The 19,062-nt window shown below is 36.3% G+C and overlaps 1 protein-coding gene across 3 annotated transcripts in view; it reads right to left on the minus strand.

The window, feature by feature from the left end:
• Nucleotides 1-830: 830 nt before the first annotated feature.
• LOC141453542 (cuticle protein 7-like) overlaps nucleotides 831-19,062 on the minus strand; it is a 262,992-nt gene continuing 244,760 nt past the window's right edge. For 2 of the 3 annotated variants that reach the window (XM_074126917.1, XM_074126916.1), the window contains exons 2-3: nucleotides 5,872-6,012; nucleotides 831-5,792 (exon numbers count right to left, since the gene is read on the minus strand). In XM_074126917.1, coding sequence (XP_073983018.1) covers nucleotides 5,535-5,792; nucleotides 5,872-6,009 — 396 coding nt within the window. In that variant the 5' untranslated portion in view covers nucleotides 6,010-6,012 and the 3' untranslated portion in view covers nucleotides 831-5,534. Of the gene's footprint in view, nucleotides 5,793-5,871; nucleotides 6,013-6,548; nucleotides 12,152-19,062 lie in introns of those variants that run through there. The other variant, XM_074126914.1, reaches the window with a different exon arrangement.

A 19,062-nucleotide genomic window follows, 5' to 3' on the forward strand; every position in this document is an offset into this window, starting at 1 on the left:
TCCAAGGCCTAGTGACTGGGGGAATCGAACCCACTAAACCAACAATACATCTTAGCTTTGCGGATCTAGCCTATAGCCGCCTAACATACTTTACTGTACATTTCTCATATTAACCATTAAATAAAATCCAAGGCCTAGTGACTGGGGGAATCGAACCCACTAAACCAACAATACATCTTAGCTTTGCGGATCTAGCCTATAGCCGCCTAACATACTTTACTGTACATTTCTCATATTAACCATTAAATAAAATCCAAGGCCTAGTGACTGGGGGAATCGAACCCACTAAACCAACAATACATCTTAGCTTTGCGGATCTAGCCTATAGCCGCCTAACATACTTTACTGTACATTTCTCATATTAACCATTAAATAAAATCCAAGGCCTAGTGACTGGGGGAATCGAACCCACTAAACCAACAATACATCTTAGCTTTGCGGATCTAGCCTATAGCCGCCTAACATACTTTACTATAAATTTCTCGTATTAACCATTAAATAAAATCCAAGGCCTAGTGACTGGGGGAATCGAACCCACTAAACCAACAATACATCTTAGCTTTGCGGATCTAGCCTATAGCCGCCTAACATACTTTACTGTACATTTCTCATATTAACCATTAAATAAAATCCAAGGCCTAGTGACTGGGGGAATCGAACCCACTAAACCAACAATACATCTTAGCTTTGCGGATCTAGCCTATAGCCGCCTAACATACTTTACTGTACATTTCTCATATTAACCATTAAATAAAATCCAAGGCCTAGTGACTGGGGGAATCGAACCCACTAAACCAACAATACATCTTAGCTTTGCGGGTCTAGCCTATAGCCGCCTAACATACTTTACTGTACATTTCTCATATTAACCATTAAATAAAATCCAAGGCCTAGTGACTGGGGGAATCGAACCCACTAAACCAACAATACATCTTAGCTTTGCGGATCTAGCCTATAGCCGCCTAACATACTTTACTATAAATTTCTCGTATTAACCATTAAATAAAATCCAAGGCCTAGTGACTGGGGGAATCGAACCCACTAAACCAACAATACATCTTAGCTTTGCGGATCTAGCCTATAGCCGCCTAACATACTTTACTGTACATTTCTCATATTAACCATTAAATAAAATCCAAGGCCTAGTGACTGGGGGAATCGAACCCACTAAACCAACAATACATCTTAGCTTTGCGGATCTAGCCTATAGCCGCCTAACATACTTTACTGTACATTTCTCATATTAACCATTAAATAAAATCCAAGGCCTAGTGACTGGGGGAATCGAACCCACTAAACCAACAATACATCTTAGCTTTGCGGGTCTAGCCTGTAACCGCTCCGGCTACCGTGGCGCCTTCGACCGGTGACATTTCTCGTAAACGCCTCATAATTTTTTTCCAAATCAAATTTATTAATTCACTTAAAAAATATTTTTATTTCATCAAACAAGCAAAACTGAAATTAAATACCTAAAAGAGTCTTTGCAAAGAATTTAGTTTTTCTTTTCTTTTTTTTTTTTTTTACTAGAAGATTTTTTTTCCCATCAGTATTTGGAATTTTTCCAGCTGCCTTTACAAAATATCCTTTGGCCTTATAAAAAGGGAAAATCTGGGCAGGTATGAAAATTCCTTTAATATAGAAATACCTTTTATCTCGTCTCGATTGAAGTTTTCTTTTTTAGATTTTTATATTTATTTATTTATTTTCACCAAATTTTCTGGGAATTTCTTACAAAAAAGTTTGATTATTACGGGTGGAAATTTGGGATGTATTCGATAGATAATATATTTTGGAAATATGTTTTGGGCCTCAGTGGGCTGGTTAATTTTTTTTTTTTTTTATCTTTTTCCCTACTTTAATATAGTTTAAGCATATTTGAAGTCGTCGAATTCCATACTCGATACTGGATAATAAATTTCCGATGATAGAAGAAAGATAAAAGACAGTTTAAGATACAGAAAAAAAGAAAAAAGTATCTATTTGTTCTTGTAAATAAAGCAACTCATTTTGTACGCTGATTTGTTCCTGGAAATGAACACGGGTTGAAGCTTAAATGGGCTTTGATTAAAAAACCATATGGCATCCATTCATTATCTAACTGACTGTCGGAAATCTACTTACAAAAAGAAAATACTTGTTCCTACAATGGAGGTTTCAAATCTTCCATTTGTAACGTGAATTTAAATGCACAAACTTTGTCACGAACTACTCGCAAATTTTTCGTTCTAGTATTTATGAATGAGAATTGAAAAAAAAAAAAAAAAATTGATAAATGTGTTAATGTTGGCAGTACTGTGAGGAAATCCTCCTTTGAACAAAAAACAAACAAACAAACAAACTCGATTGTAAAAATTACGCATATCACTTAATTCACTAACGTCGTCACATTAATCTCGTAAATATAAACTCGGCTAACAAGTTGACTTTTGCGGTCAAAGAAATGTAAACTAATAAATACTATATACACAAGACAAACATACAAAAATTTACAAAACAAATATTATTTGATGCGCACATTGTTTGTCCTTGGATACGTACGTAAGATCATCAGTGTGTAGTTTAGAAAAAAAAACAAAAAACAAATTCCTTTGAAGTAGGACATCTGATGAGCTCAAGCGTAGTAGATAGTTCACGTATCCAACCAACAACTACGCAGATCTATAGAATGTCTCACTTAGGAAGAGAAATTTTTTTAAAAAAATTGAAAAAAATAATAATTTGAACACTTTCTCAACTTTCTCTTCCTAGTATTCTCAAGATTTACTAAAATTCACCATTTCTTCTAACACCAAATCCACTTACGGCCAACTTTAGATGGTAAAAACGTACATTGGACGGAAATATCTCTTTAAAGAAAGCATTTCCTCATCCCCCGTTCAGAACTGGTGCAAACAAAAAAGGAAATAGACCTGAAATTACGTCACTGAATTTATGCATGAAGCCAAACGACATGGAGTACTTAAAATAGAAATCAGTTAGTTCAGGGATCGGCAACCCCCGGCTCTTTTATCCAAATTGTATATTTTGATTTTGTTGAAAAAAATGAACATGTCATTTATTAAAGTAAAGATATTTTTTAAAAAAGAATTTTTAATATGGTAGGTTTGTGATTTGAATAGAATTAAATAAGGTAAGTAATTATATAAGACTGCCACCTTTTCATTGAAACACAGGTTTAGTTATTATTTATTTGTTTATTTACTTTGCAATATGTGAAAATAAATATATAAAACATTTAAATGTTATTGAATACCTTAAAATAATAATTTGTGAATACAAATGATCTACAGAGTTTACACTATCATCCTTGGGGCTCTTGGTGAGATTTATTAAAATTACTTAAGGGAGAAATGGCTCTCTACTTAAAATAGGTTGCCGATCGCTGAGTTAGTTGTTTATGGTTAAGAAAGATTGGACAGCCAATTGGCCGATATGAGAAGTGAGAACAGCATTTAGTATAATTGTAATTGCACTCAGCTAGCTCTAGAACTAGTTGACAGTTTTTTTTAGGAACAACTCTGCCTGTACAGGTGTACATGCATTATTACCACCAATCCGACTGCAGCTGCCCAGCTGTTTATTCGCCAACTTATCGTTTCACATCGTCTTAGTCCAGAGGTACGCCCTAACCTATTTTGTCTACTGGCCCATTTTGAGAATCAAAACCTTTCCCAACCTTTTTTTATGGCTCGCATACCACTTGGTAGTACCTCTTGCTAAATTGTACCACTTCGTAAAAATGGTTTGTATTTCGTGCAAATTTGTTATTCCGAGTATGTTATTTTATTATCATTATCTTTATTTTGTACAGAGATACAAAATGTATCTGTTACAAAGGAGTCCAAAGTTCATGTTCACTTTATAAACTTAGTAAAGAGTGTAAGATCTTAGCTTTAAAACCATTTTTAAACAATTAAAAATTGCGTACATATTTTTCTCTTCAAAATTATTAATTAATTTACAAAGTTCTTCTTTAGGATTATTATATTTGTGCCCAAATCTTCTAAAAATTAATTTACTTTTAAGCATTCAACTACCCGTAAGTACCAATTAAATTTAATGTTGCTTGGACAGAGCTTACTCATTACAATCAGTCTCTTTAAGCAGATTTTTACATAGTTATCATTTAAGTTCTGTCACATGATAATTCTATTAAATTTTCCTTATCTTTTTCTTGATAATGATGTAGCTTTTCCTAAATTTTCTTTATAGAAAGGGTTTTGAAATCCAAATATCATTTGTGTTTTCGGGTATTGAAAAATACTCCATGAAAGGCAATTTTAATCCTTGATAAATGTGTTATTATATTTTCTCGTACATCTTGAGACAGACTAACCTTATTACGGGTACATATTAACAAACTTTACTGTATAATATTATTAATTAAAATAATTTTTATGAATTATAGGAAAAAAAACCGTTTCTATGATATTTTTATGTTTTAATTTATTTAAACATTTTTTATGTCCGCCATTATTGATTACTTTTCGCGTACCACAGGTTGGGAAACGCTGTACTAGAATGATAAAGGTTAAAGTAAGCAATGTTCGTAACTACTAAGTACATTTTAAAAGTTCCTAGTTTGAAGAAAAGGATAAAACCTACTAGAAATAGGGCATTCTATTTTTTTTTATAGTCCTTATTCACCGAATATAATAAAAGAAAAATAGTTCAAATAGGGTACCTTTGTGTAAGGTTATTTTCTAGATAAAGTTTAACATACAGGTTAAGGAAAATCTTTGTATTGTTTAAAAGCTTTTACAATTAAATGGAAATAGGGGTTCTGGAACATTGGGAAAACCCATCAAGAAAAAAGAAAAACAACCTTTTTAAATGTTATTTCCTGGCCGTGTATTTTTCTAGCGCTTTGTTTAATTCCGTTTTAACGAAAATGAGAGTAAAGTGTGTACTAAAGAGGGAAATTGATTGGGTTACATGAAAGCGTTCAGTTTATTGGTCTAAAAAATTGAAGTGGAAATTACAATTAACATCTCTCATTTTCCAGCCGTACAAGGACTGGAATTTTGTGATCGAAGATCGATTTCTTGGTTATTTTTATTGTTATTTGAAGTTATTGAGCTCTGTTTTTAAATAACATTCAAGTCTTACAAGAAAACCTTTTGATTTCAACCGGAAAAAAGTAAACTTTACTCTGAGAATAAATTAGCTTAGTCATTTCCGTTTTTTTATTTTATTTTATTTTTTTGAATTATTAAGGACGTAAAATTTTCGTGATTGAATTTTTACTGCAAATACCCACCATAGATTTGTGGTTTGTGTTCTGTAGATCTACTAGGTATTCTACAAAGCTTGTGTTCTGTAAATCTACAAAGTATTCTAAAAAGTTGTGTTCTGTAGATCTGCAAGGCTTGCTTTCCTAATTGCTATTTCAACGGATCTTACACTAACCAAGGATATTTGATTTTCAAAGACACAGACAAAGCCCTAAATTTTTTGAACACATTCTTTTTTTAATTATTGAAAATTACATGATTTCAGTTCCATTTCTTTTGATACCAATTACTCATTCATCAATAATGATGGCCATGATGATGATGATGATGATAGCCATAGACAGGAGCATGATGAGCATGACCGATTCTCTTCACTTCAGCATTGAATCCATTATGTTTATCAGCTGTATAGTGTACCTCTCTGATGGTACCGTCAGACTCGTGCAGAGTGTAATAGCCTTTGACTACGTCACCTTCCCTGGTCTCATGTTGACTCTTCATGTCGCCGGTGTGTGGATCGTGGACTTTGTATTCATAGTTGTAGTGGGGTACAGCCTGCGAAGGGAATAGTTTACAGAAATTTAGTTAATTTAGAATAAGTGAAGAGGAATACTAGAAATGAAGAGCTACGTACATAATAGTCAATATGATGCTCATGTCCGCCCCCGATGCCACCTCCAAAACCGCCTCCAACAGCTCCAACTCCAGAACCGCTGACTAATACATCTGATGTGGACAAAACAAATGTCGCCAGAGCGCCAATTGATAGCATAACCTGCAGAATTAAAATTAATAATATGATAGAAGATTCCTCTGCAACAGTACTTCCGCTTGGAAGTCTCCAGCATTTTCGTATCCTATTGTCAGGAAGAGGAGGAAACGGCCTCTCATTTGTTGTTCGATTTCGTCGATTGCAATCGAGTGGCTGCGCTATGAAACCTATGATCAAAGGAGAGAGTAGCGCAAAAAGAACTAGTAAAGAAAGTCCTCAACCTCCTTAGTAGGGGAAGGCACAATAAACCTCTAGTGGCTGCGGTGCCTTGGGGCACAGGTCCCGTCCTGCTTTTTAATCTAATCTAATCTAACAAATTGGATGCATAGCCAGGATGAATCGAAAGACTACCAAAAAGCGAATTATCGATTGGAAAAGATCGGAAATGCTAGGAGAATATCTCAAATCAAAGTTATTTGTAGATCAATGCATTTGTAGATCTAAACAAGATTAATAACACCGTAGAAACCATTTTATCCTCAAAAAACTAAGAAAAACAAAATAAATAATAAATGTAAACGAAAACAATTCAATTTTACCTTCATGTTGATCAGCTGATTCTGTATGTGTATTAGTCGATAATTAAATTGAATGTGTTTTTGCATGATCCAGCGACTGACTTTTTATAAGAGCCCTGAGTATTTTAAAAGGAGTTGCGGTCCAATTATCGATCGTGCCATACATTGTTGTTACATCATCGATAAATTCCATTATTGTGTGCATATTAGGTGAATTACTTTTGATAGTTATTTGTTAGCACATATTGAAATTAGCATAAATATTGGGTTGTTGCAAAAAATTTTTTGTTTTAGCCATTCCATTTCAGAATTCAGTACTTTCTACGTACATAACAGGAAGTTTAAAGATTTTCGATGCCCAAACTTTCAGCGGAAATTGTTAAGTTTCACCGTGACTAAGTTTATTTTTAAAGAAAATGTTCTGCACGTTTTGTGTATGTGAGCTCAAAACTAAGGAGAATTGCTGGTAGCTCAACTTTATATTACGTTTCCAAGGGACCAGGTCTTCCCTCTACCGGAAGTGCCACTGTAAAAAGTTTATTTTTATAAGTTTTTCCCGGAAAATTCTATTTAGGGCACTTTTTGGAAATTCCATGGGTTGCCAATCTCTTTAAAGTGCCCTTTTTAGGTTCAAATACAGCTCCTATGGCTCCTATGGAAGGGTGGAATCAAATGAATTGCTAAAATTTCGGATTTTGCAGCAAAATTGCCCAATCGGAAGTACTTTTCTTTACTAAACGAATTTTTCTTTTGTTTTTTGATTTTAACTTAAATTTGTATGCATAATACCTACATATGGGTTTATAACTTTTAGTGTAATCGCTTTTCTGGATAAAATCAGGACAATCCTGGGGAAAAAGGTAGTGCAATAATTCCCGGAATTTGCAAACAGTATCTTGAAAGAATTAAATATATTTACCAAAAATTTCGATATCGAATCCTGGGTATTTAATAAAAGAACATCGTCTGAGTACCCTGATCAGATTTCCTTTAATTGGCAGGTGGAATTGACGTTAAAAGTGATCAGTAGAAACACGAGAATGTCAGCCAGTTCTATGGTTTACTTCAATGATACCAAGATTGTGGCTGTCTGTAAGTTTGTCGGTTTGCATTTCAATAAAAGTAGTCCTGGAGTTCCACCTCCAAAAATCTCCAGGACGCGTTTAATAAGAATCCTCCTCTCAGCAAATCTCAGGCTTCTCCACAAATTTTGGAAGGTTGCTCCAAGTACTTGCATCCCGCTAACGTATCATTTCAGGGGAAAAATTAAGGTTTCGCAAACTGTACAGTCTAAGTAAGGAATGCCCAGAACTTCCTCTGATACAGAATCTTAAAAGAAATGCCGTGAGGAGTATGAACTCAAAAACGTGAATCGCTTGCAATGCTTCCTTTAAGGAACGGATATGAATGCATTGCGGTGGTTATCTTGATCGGACAAAATCACTCTTATGAGGGAAGAGTTTAGCACAGTGAAAGCGAATCCTGCTACAGTAATGGTTTGTAACGAGAGAAGACTGTTCTGAGGTCGACAAAGCAGTGAATAAAGCACCTGGCCTTAAATGTTGACGCGCCTATGATAAGTAATACGGACTTTTAAGTTATGAAGCAATTTAAAAGATAAAAAAAAAAGTTATTAATTGAATGAAGTGATTATAATTGATCCTGTTAGATCCTGTCACGTTATTGAAAGGATTTAGGGTTTTGATAGGGCAGAGTGGGGAGAGTAGATTAATTATTTATATTGATTAATTAAAGTGAGCCTAAGTAAAGAGAATCCTTCCCTTAGCCCTCAAATTTACAGATATTATTCCTATCTGTGAGGTATAGGAGAGTAAATAAAGGGCTCGTAGAGTCGCCTAGGGACTTGAGAATCATCGACAGCTTTAACTACTACTGGAAAAGGGTCACCTCCTTCTTGTTGAGAGCCACAACCCTAAACTTATTGAGTTGTGTACACTATAACCAAATCATCAAAGGAAAACCCAACCAATGATGTTGGTTCAAAGATAGTTTTTGAAGCCTACTGCTGCCCATTAAGCACGTCACCCTAGAGCAGCTTCTCTAGAGCTATTCACGCCCAGCGATGACCCTTTTTGCCCACCAGCAATATCCTCTAGACTCCAAAAAAGGGTCCAGAGTACGGCAGCCTCATCAAATCCAATCACTAATAATACCCATAATTAATAGTAACACCATCACCAGGTTATATTCATTCACAAAATTAATAAGGGTTCTTCACACACACACACACATCGCCATTTTGTTTGGCAGTGTTCAACCACCCTTCTTCACCTGTTTGCACAAATAAGGGCCTTTCAAAGGGTCGCAATAAGGACTCGTATTAAGCACCTTCCCTCAGCCCTATTCTTTAGTTAATTCTACTGGGCAAAATAAAGTAGTACTCTAACCAGGGCGGTCAGTCTCTGTGCGTCCATTATCACCCCCTGAGATCTGCCTCTATTACTTCTAACATCCCCTCTGACGGTATCTACACGAAGAGAGAGACTAACTCCCTTATTTCAATTCTTGGGGGAAGACATAATTCTGATGTGAACAGTCCTCTTTACTGCAGTAATCACCATCGCAGTTCCTAACATTGACTTGATATTGTATCTTCTATTGGTTCATCTTCTTTGGTGACTGATTCTTTAATTCAAGATCAATCTACCAAAATAGAAGTATATTCCTTACTTTGATTTGCCAATTTAGTTGGCTTGGCTTAGCCTAAAAAAATTGAAAAAATATTTTAATATGTATGGAATCATTTTACAAAACCTAATTACCATAATCTGATTAAATATTGGTTTTGTTGGTTTTACGCACAATATGATTGGTAGAGTGTGATGATAATAGAATATACACCATTTACGACCCCCCCCCCCACCCATAAAAAAAAGGTCTGATGTATACAAGCAAAGTTGGGCAAGTCTATTATTGAAATTAATTTCATCGATATACAGTAGACCTAAAAACAGCTGTTGGACACAGGTGGTGGATCCATTCTGGCTCACTTTCTGGCCAATAATGGGTTGGCCTGGATCGCGAAACGGGGGCGGGGTGGAAGTGAGAGAGAGAGAGAGAACGGCGGTCCTGCTGATACTCTGGCTCGATGAACTACAGCAGCCGCTGAGAGCCGAGAGATCAATATCCTACTAATAAATAATCCTCCAACTACCCCTGGCCCCCCCTTCTCCTCTCATACATTGGGCAGCCATGTTCGGGAGCGCGGCTTTAGCTCTGTCACACATATTAGCGGGGAGTACGCTCCTCTCAGCCGAGGTTGTGTGCGCCATCCTAATGTGGATATATTTACCGCTGCTTCTAGTTGCTATCGATACCCGACTTCGATTACCTGCTCAGGTTATTTGCAAAACTCGCATACAACATATCTTTCAATTACTATCTAGAATTTGTAGCCCTTCATTCGTCGATAAATCAATAACTTCCTGTTTGAGGAACATTTTTGAATACCGGAAATATTCGCCCCTAATCATATGTTGACGTGCTTAAATTCAAACAAATCCGTAGAAAAGTACCTGACTCAATACTGCTACAGAGTGAGCTACAGACAAGTCTGCTTAGGGCGCCATATTAAGTTCAAACGAGTATTGTGGCAGTAGGCTTCAAGTTATAACTTGTCTAACTTCCCCCCACTCTTTGCAGCTTTGAGCGCCCACTTAACGAGAAGAGCGTGTGCATGCCGCACCATCTGTATCTCCAGAATATTTACCATAGTTTAGATTCTTAGTTGTCTGTGAACTGGATGGGATGCTGTAAGATATATCTGTTCACTCTGATGATCCCACATTACCTCACACTAAATTACATATATATATATTTCTCTTCTTTTTTTATCTCACTCTCTCTTTTTTTTTGTGTTTATTACGTAAATTTTATTTATTTTTGTTGCCCTTAAGGGACTCAGGTCCCTTAAGGGCATAATAAACGTATCTTTCTTTCTTTCTATTTAAGAATTTTTCTCTTATCATACTAAGTAACTGGAAGAATTGCAATCGAAATTTGTCTCTTTGAATGTGAATACTCAAAATTTGGAGTCCAATTTGGAGCTACAGCTATCGAAGGGATTTCTGGAAGGGATTTGCAGATACTGATATTAGGTTCTTCACGGATAGCCAGGCTGCAATTAAAGCTCTGGCCTCTCCTAGTAAGAACCAAATTTCGGTCAATTCTTGCCATGTTGCTCTCAATTTGTTGGGAGCTCTGAATGCTGTTTCGGTTGCTTGGTCCCCTGGTCATCCCGGGATTCCGGGTAACGAACTTGCTGATGAAACAGCAAAGGATGGAGCAGCGATGATAACAGCCCATTACCCTTGTATCCTATCGACGTTGTAGAACAGAGGTGGAGCAGTGGATTTTGAAAGAACATCGGAAACGGTGGAGATCCCGAGCTGATAGCCGTCAGGCTAAGGAAATCCTTGGCCTGTCAAAAACGGATATGGTTGGTTTTAGCAGGTCTCGGATCCGCCAGTTGGTTCAGGTGTTGTGAGAGGACATGCGAATTTAGCGTACCCAGCTTTTCAAATATGGCCTTATCCAGTCTCGCCAATCTGTGCTGGCTGTGGTGAGTCTCCAATGAGACTGTGCGACACTTTGTGGAGGTGTGTCCCCGTTTATTCTAAAACTAGGATTTCTCGTCTTCGGGAGGTCAAATGTCTCCCTACCGGAGATTGTAGCATCTGGTAATCTCAAAGAACTTTCTAGGTTTATTCAGTGCCTCTGGGCGATTGAGTGTCCTGTTACTACTTTATTAGTTTATTATATTAGCATCTGGCAACATTTAGCCGGATTTGTTGTTTTTAAAGCCCCGGTATCTCTGATGAGATGAGGGGTGGGCGGAGAACAATGGGAACCATTTTGGATTGCCTGCGTTCCTTCCCCTTTTCGGTGGAACCGCCCTTCTAATACAAACTAGTCAGGAGCCTGCAAAAAAAAGGTCTACTTTTTCGAAAACAGAAGGCCTCAAAATTTAGATATACAGTTAAACCGAAAAAAAATCGAAAATTATGGTCGATCGCATTACGCTACTCTTACCTTTTTTGATCGATCGAGAAATGATCGAAATCCTTGGGTAAAAAAATCTGCTTATTGCTGTGCGATTTTACTGATCCAATTCAAAAGAAGTTTTGACTGAAATTAAATCTTATTTACGGTAATTTAAATTACTACCGGAAGCTTGTGCTATAGAGAACGGATATCCACATTCTTCGCTTTGCAGGATTAACTTATGTACAATGTAAATTAAGCAAAGCTTTTGGTGCCCTCTTTGCTTGGCAAAATCACTCCAGACGACATGCGAGTTTTAAGGGTGTACAAAACTAATTCCAAACTACGATAACCGTTCTATCTTCTAGCCGGGGGGCCAGGGGACGGATGTGTGGTCGTAGAATTCTATTTTACAGCCGACAGGGGGGAATTATATAGCAAAACTTTATAAATACACTGTGTGTTAAATATTAATTGACTTTATAGAGTGATGAAGATGGCACTGTCGTTGTGTGCACTGATGCCAGAGAACATCAGTGTTTTACTTGTTTTAATCAGTTTTGATTGGATGTTTGTGGCGGATGATTTTAATGGATCTCAGTGTGAGAATGATGTTTCCACAAAAATAAAAAAAAAAAAAAAAGCATAAACTTAAAAGCTCCCAATCGTTTCAGTCCAAAAATTCTCCGCACTATCGTTAAACGGCTCCATTTTACGTTTCAAATCCAACTAATCCACACAGACCTGGGAAATTCCGTTTTTGTAGATCCAGGTTGCTGGAACTCGCTATAAAAGTTTTCATCAGAACTTCATCACTCTCACTCCACCAATCCTCTTGTCAGCCGCCATTTATCATCTCATCACCTTCCAGATCATCCTCCTAGACCAGAGGTCGGCAACCTATTCCAAATAGACAGCCATTTCTCCTTAAATAATTTTAATAAATCTTATGAAGAGCCGCAAGGAAGATATTGTAAACAAACTCTGTAGATCATTTGTATTCGTAAAATATTATTTTATGATATTCAATAACATTTTATTGTTTTATATATTTATTTTCACATATTGCAAAGTAAATAAACAAATAAATAATAGCTAAACCTGTGTTTGAATGAAAATGGCGGCAGCCCTATATATTACGTACTGTATTTTAATATAATTCTATTCAATTTCAAACCAAATCTCAATTTAAAATTCTTTTTAAAAAATATCTTTAATAAAACATATTTTGGACAGGCTGAAGAGCCACAAAATTTGGATAAAAGAGCCGCTGGTTGCCGACCCCTGTCCTAGACGATTAAAATCAGCCAGTGGCCTCGCGATTTTCTCTCTTCTGAGGAGTGTAGCTAATCCTGGGAACGACTTACGGAATGTTATCACTGGGTAACTTCTCCCCTCAATTAGTGGAGTTTGTAGTGGTGTCACCTATTGTCATTGTTACTTATAGAGCTGGTGTAACTTAACAAATAAATTTAGAAAAAAAAGCTCTGTAAGCTTGAAGAGAAGGTGTAGTTAAAAGTTTTGTGTTCTAAGTTAAACTTCCGTTCAAGACCGGAAGTTGGAACTCGCATAATTTTATTTTTTACCCCCTCCTAACGAGTAAGCAAAAGTTTTCCCATTTTTCTAGCCAAATTTTCTAAATTTCTCTTTTCTTCCCGAAATATTCGCTTTGAGCTCCGCTAAATCTAGAAAAAAAAGGTGGTGAAAGAATCCTGGGGCCTCCCCTGGAAGCTAGAAAAATTCCTGACGCGCGGGAGGGAGGCAGTTCCTGAGGCCCACCTCACTAATTACTATAATTAACTAGAAAAACCCCCCCACTGGGTGGGCAGAACTGCATCTACTGTGAGTGTGTGAGTGAGTGTGTGTGTGTGTGTGTGTGTGTGTGTGTGTGTGTGTGTGTGTGTTGGCGACGCTGCACTCATACCGGTGGATCCGTGACTCAGACTCTGCACGATCGCATACCATCTCTCCCACCCCCGCCGCTTCGAGAGATCTTTCTTCCCAGATCTGACCTGTAGATCGAAATTCCTCTACAATAAATTTTACTGCCCCAAAACACACCATTCTATACTTTTTAACAATCTAAATGTTTTCTTTTAAACATTGTATCTTTACTATTTGCTAGCCATATGGCAGTAGGTATATTTTGATAATTCAGATCCATATTATTGGATAAACATTTGCTAAATTGCTAAAACACTAAGTTCCCCTATTGTAACAATTTTACCACTTACCATTCTAGATAAGAAGATGCATTGCGACCATGCTTAACTTTCAATTTGGAAGTTAGTAATAATAAAGGTAATTATGATGTTTTAAAGAAAAGGGATTAGCACAATGGTTAGCGTATTGGAATCCAACGCGGAGATCCCGGGTTTGAATCCAGCTACTGGCCCTTAGATCTTCTCTTCCTAGGAGCTTCTTGCTAGGAGCTTCTTACTAGGAGCTTCTTACTAGGAGCTTCTTGCTAGGAGCTTCTTGCTAGGAGCTTCTTGCTAGGAGCTTCTTGCTAGGAGCTTCTTGCTAGGAGCTTCTTGCTAGGAGCTTCTTGCTAGGAGCTTCTTCCTAGGAGCTTTTTCCTAGGAGCTTCTTCCTAGGAGCTTCTTGGTAGGAGCTTCTTGCTAGGAGCTTCTTGCTAGGAGCTTCTTGCTAGGAGCTTCTTGCTAGGAGCTTCTTGCTAGGAGCTTCTTACTAGGAGCTTCTTGCTAGGAGCTTCTTGCTAGGAGCTTCTTGCTAGGAGCTTCTTGCTAGGAGCTTCTTGCTAGGTGCTTCTTGCTAGGAGCTTCTTGCTAGGAGCTTCTTACTAGGAGCTTCTTGCTAGGAGCTTCTTACTAGGAGCTTCTTCCTAGGATCTTCTTGCTAGGAGCTTCTTCCTAGGAGCTTCTTCCTAGGAGCTTCTTCCAGGGTAATGGACAGTAAGAAAACACTGCACTGAAAAAAAAAACACAGAGTGCCAATGACCTTAGACGTTTAAAAATTAAATAAAGCGACCACTCAGTAGATCCAAGACTAGGAGACCTGTCTACCACTAAGGTTAACACCCACGACTGCTATTGGTAGTAATCTATCTTTCGCTTAATTTAAAGAATCAGCCACCAAAGAAGATGAACCATGCAATATCAAGAAAATGTTAGGAATAGCGATGGTGATTACTGCAGTAAGAGGACTGTTCCTATTATTTCTTCCCCAAGAAATGAAGATACCATCAGAGGGGATGTAGAAGTAATAGGGACAGATAATGGACGCACAAAGGCTAGTTCAAGTACTACTTCATTTTCCTTAAATCCTAACCCGCACCCAATCCCTATAATCGAATATCCTACGCACCATCGTCAACGCACATTACCAACTACTGACACCTAAAAATCCCTTCTTTCTTTTTATTGCCCTTAGCCAAAATTCCCGTTAACCTGTCCCCGCACCCTGTCAAACTACTCTTTCCTCATATTCACCTCTTGTAGTAAGCTTGGCCTTGAAAATCGTATCCTGCGAATTCACTACATCAGTATCGGCTGGAGTTAGCCGACGTCTCATGAATGTTACTTGTTGCCATTAAACAGTTTGTAAATTAAATAAAATAGTAAATGCTGCTGGAGAATCTAATCAAAATGAAAGCCTCTAGTAATCACAAAAATTCGGCAGAGGCTCATTTACATCTGTGGTAGTTTCGACAGAAGTTTTAGAACAGTTAAAAAAATAAATAAATATAGAAAATTATCTACTACAAAACAGGAGTTTAACAATCAATGATAAAAAAAAAATAATACAAATGAAGAACAAAAAATAAAAAATAAATAAACATATGTTCAAAGCGTACTGCATTCAATTGATTAGTTGCTACCTACTTTTATCATGTACACTATAATTATGCAAATATAGTTGTAAGATAGCCTTCAGATAGTCTTTGCATTATTATAATATGCATTTCTATTAGTATGCACATTAACGTTCCGAAATATTAGCAACTTCAGTAAATATTAATTTGTATAATGTTTCTATTCAAACTACTGCTTAATTGGAAAGTATTAAATCGTCAATTTTTCACCAGAAAATACAAGAATTTTGTTTTTATTAGCGGTATAAGACGATAACGGGGAAATTCGCGTGGTTTTGGACAGTGATTGACCCCCCCCCCTTCCAATCTAAGAAAAAAGAGTTTACAGGATCTATTAGACCCAGCGTAATCAATTGGAGAGAGCTGATGAGAATTGATCCTGAAAAGGGAAGTTGGCGCTGTATGCTTCATTACAGTTCGACTATTAGGATATCAGCATTGCCATTGTACGACTATTAGGATAACAGCGTTGCCATTGTACGACTATTAGGATATCAGCATTGCCATTGCACGACTATTAGGATATTTGCATTGCCATTGCACGACTATTAGGATATCAGCATTGCCATTGTACGACTATTAGGATATTAGCATTGCAATTGTACGTCTATTAGGATATCAGCATTACCATTGTACGACTATTAGGATATTAGCATTGCCATTGTACGACTATTAGGATATCAGCATTGCCATTGTACGACTATTAGGATATCAGCGTTGCCATTGTACGACTATTAGGATAACAGCGTTGCCATTGTACGACTATTAGGATATCAGCATTGCCATTGCACGACTATTAGGATATTAGCATTGCCATTGCACGACTATTAGGATATCAGCATTGCCATTGTACGACTATTAGGATATTAGCATTGCCATTGTACGACTATTAGGGATATCAGCATTGCCATTGCACGACTATTAGGATATTAGCATTGCCATTGCACGACTATTAGGATATCAGCATTGCCATTGTACGACTATTAGGATATTAGCATTGCCATTGTACGACTATTAGGATATCAGCATTGCCATTGTATGACTATTAGGATATCGGCATTGCCAAGCAGGTTTACTGCCTTTTATTAGAAAATGTTTGTTATACAACTAACTAGTTCAGAGGTATTGTTGCTTCCAATAAAAAAATGGTAAACTTACATTTTTTGGGGGTCATTCTTGCTGTTTAATGTTGCCCATTTTTACGGAGTTAAGTCCCTCTGGTGGGATTTTTTTTTTGATTTTATAAAGTTATCTTAGAGTGTTACTCGGTTAGTTCCGGAATGGAATTAATTTTGGAGCCTACAGCCCCCCCCCTACTCTTCTCAATTTGGACCACCAGTTATCCTAAATCCATGGCTCATTTCTTGCAAGATATGGCAGGACGAAAGTTCCACCAATGAATCTTTCGTAGAACTACAGAGGAATTGAATTTACCGGCACACAAAGATGGGTTGAAGTGATTATTGATAATTCGTTTTACCTGAATAAAATGAACAGGTAAGCTTTACATTTATAAAAAATACTCATTAAAGCAAAACAAACAAACCAAAAATGCAAAGTTTTTTTTTGGAATAAATGATCACTAAAACTTCTTTCATTTTACAAACACCAATCAAAATTTTTTAAAATTTTAAAATGAAAACTTGCTTAGTAAATTCGTAGAGAGGTCATTTTTATTGTTTCTAAAAAAATCTAATTTTATAATTGTTGCAGTTTAAAATAATGTTAAACGTAAATTAAATGATGTTCATGAGTCCGTCTGTTGTATTCTGTGTGGAACCAAACAATAACTAAGTTCACAACAACAACAACAGCAACAGTGGACTGAACAAACAACCCACAGTGACTAATATTACATGAAGGCAAGTGGTGGACCACGGAGTCTGTCTGTCCTCTCTTTCAGGCTGTGATTTTAATAACTCCATATATATTTATATATTCATTTATTCTATCAGAGTATGGAGATCGCTTAACCATTACAGAACAATGGGAAGAAAATTATTAAACATGACACGTCGGACTGGCTGTAATTTTCAGCCTTTTGAATTTATCTAAAAAATTTTTTTATTGAATACACTACGTAACTTTATTGAATATACTACGTAATGGGGGTGTATTATATATTTTTTTAAAAAAATTTTGATTGTAGAATATGTTCTTTTCTCTTTTTAATTAGGGTTTTTTTTTGTCCAAAACGGAATTCCGAGATAGAAGATTTCAGTCCACCGGAAGTGAAACTACGTAGAACCTCTTTTTTCGAGTATTCCACATTTTCTAGACCACCGTTTCCCAACCTGTTGATGGTACACGAAAAATAAAATCAATAATGGCGGACGTAAACAAATTTAAAACACACATTGTCTGTCAAGACGACGTTTCTAGCCAAGCACCAACATCCCAGTTTTAGGGCCATCCGCCTTATTCGCCTGACCTGGCCCTTCCCATGTGATTTTTATCTGTTCTCCAAAAATTCAAATCTACATTAAAAGGAACAGGATTTCAGTCCGTTGAAGCTGTAAAAGAAAAAGCGGCACGCAGGAGTTCAGACAGAAAAAGACTTCCAGCACTGTTTCGAACAATGGTAAATTCGCATGGAGCGTTGTAGGGATAGGGGATGGGCTGTATATTGAAGGTGATAATAACTAAATACGTATAAATTTAAAATAAAATGTTTTACAGCACTAGTCTCGTTATTTAATAGCCACACCTCGTATTATACAGTAAAGTTGTTAATATGTACACAGTAATAAGGTTGGTCTGTCTCAAGATATACGAGAAAATAAAATAGCACCTTTAACAAGGATTTAAAATTGTCTTTCATGCGAGTATTTTCCCAAAATCCCGACAACACAAACGATAATTGGATTTCAAATTCCCCCTTCTATAAAGAAAAATTTAGGAAAAGCTACATCATTATGCAATAAAAGATAAAGAAAATTTAATACAATTTGTCATGTGACAGAACTTAAATGATCAACTGTGTAAAGATCTGCTTAAAGAGACTTGATTGTAATGGAGTAAGCTCCTATCCAAGCAACATTAAATTTAATTGGTACTTACAGGTAGTTGAATGCTTAAAAGTAAATTGATTTCTAGAAGATTTGGGCACAGATATAATAATCCTAATAATCTTGAAGAGGAAAATATGTACGCAATTTTCATTTATTTAAAAAAAAAGTTTTAAAACTAAGATCTTACATTTTATAAAGTTTATTAAAGTGAACATGAACTTTGGACTCCTTTGTAACGGATACATTTTGTATCTCTACACAAATAAAGATAATAATAATAAAATAACACACTCAGAATAACAAATTTCACGAAATACAATCATTTTTACGGTACAGTAAGTGGTGCGTTGAGCCAAAAAAAGGTTGGGAACCCCTATTCTAGACTATCACCGAAAATTTCCATTTAAACTTTTAGACGTAGGACTAAAAGTTTGATTTACAAACTTTCTTCTGATTGAAGCGTGATTTCTAGTGGGGAGGCTGTGAATCACGTTTTGAAATTTATTATTTAAGTCAACTGATTTTTCTTTTCTTTTTCATTTCAAATTCTCGTTATCATGAAAATTTAGTTAGGCTAATTACGGAAAGAGAAAATTCAGTTTTTCATGAAAGGTTTTTTCTTTTTTACTTTCTTTGGTTTCTTTATGTAAATGATGAATAAAAGTTTCACCAATCAATCATTGTG

This window comes from Rhodnius prolixus, unplaced genomic scaffold (assembly GCF_049639745.1).
Source record: "Rhodnius prolixus isolate KJV_2025 unplaced genomic scaffold, Rpr scaffold_3, whole genome shotgun sequence".
In the NCBI taxonomy this organism is placed as follows: Eukaryota; Metazoa; Arthropoda; class Insecta; order Hemiptera; family Reduviidae; genus Rhodnius; species Rhodnius prolixus.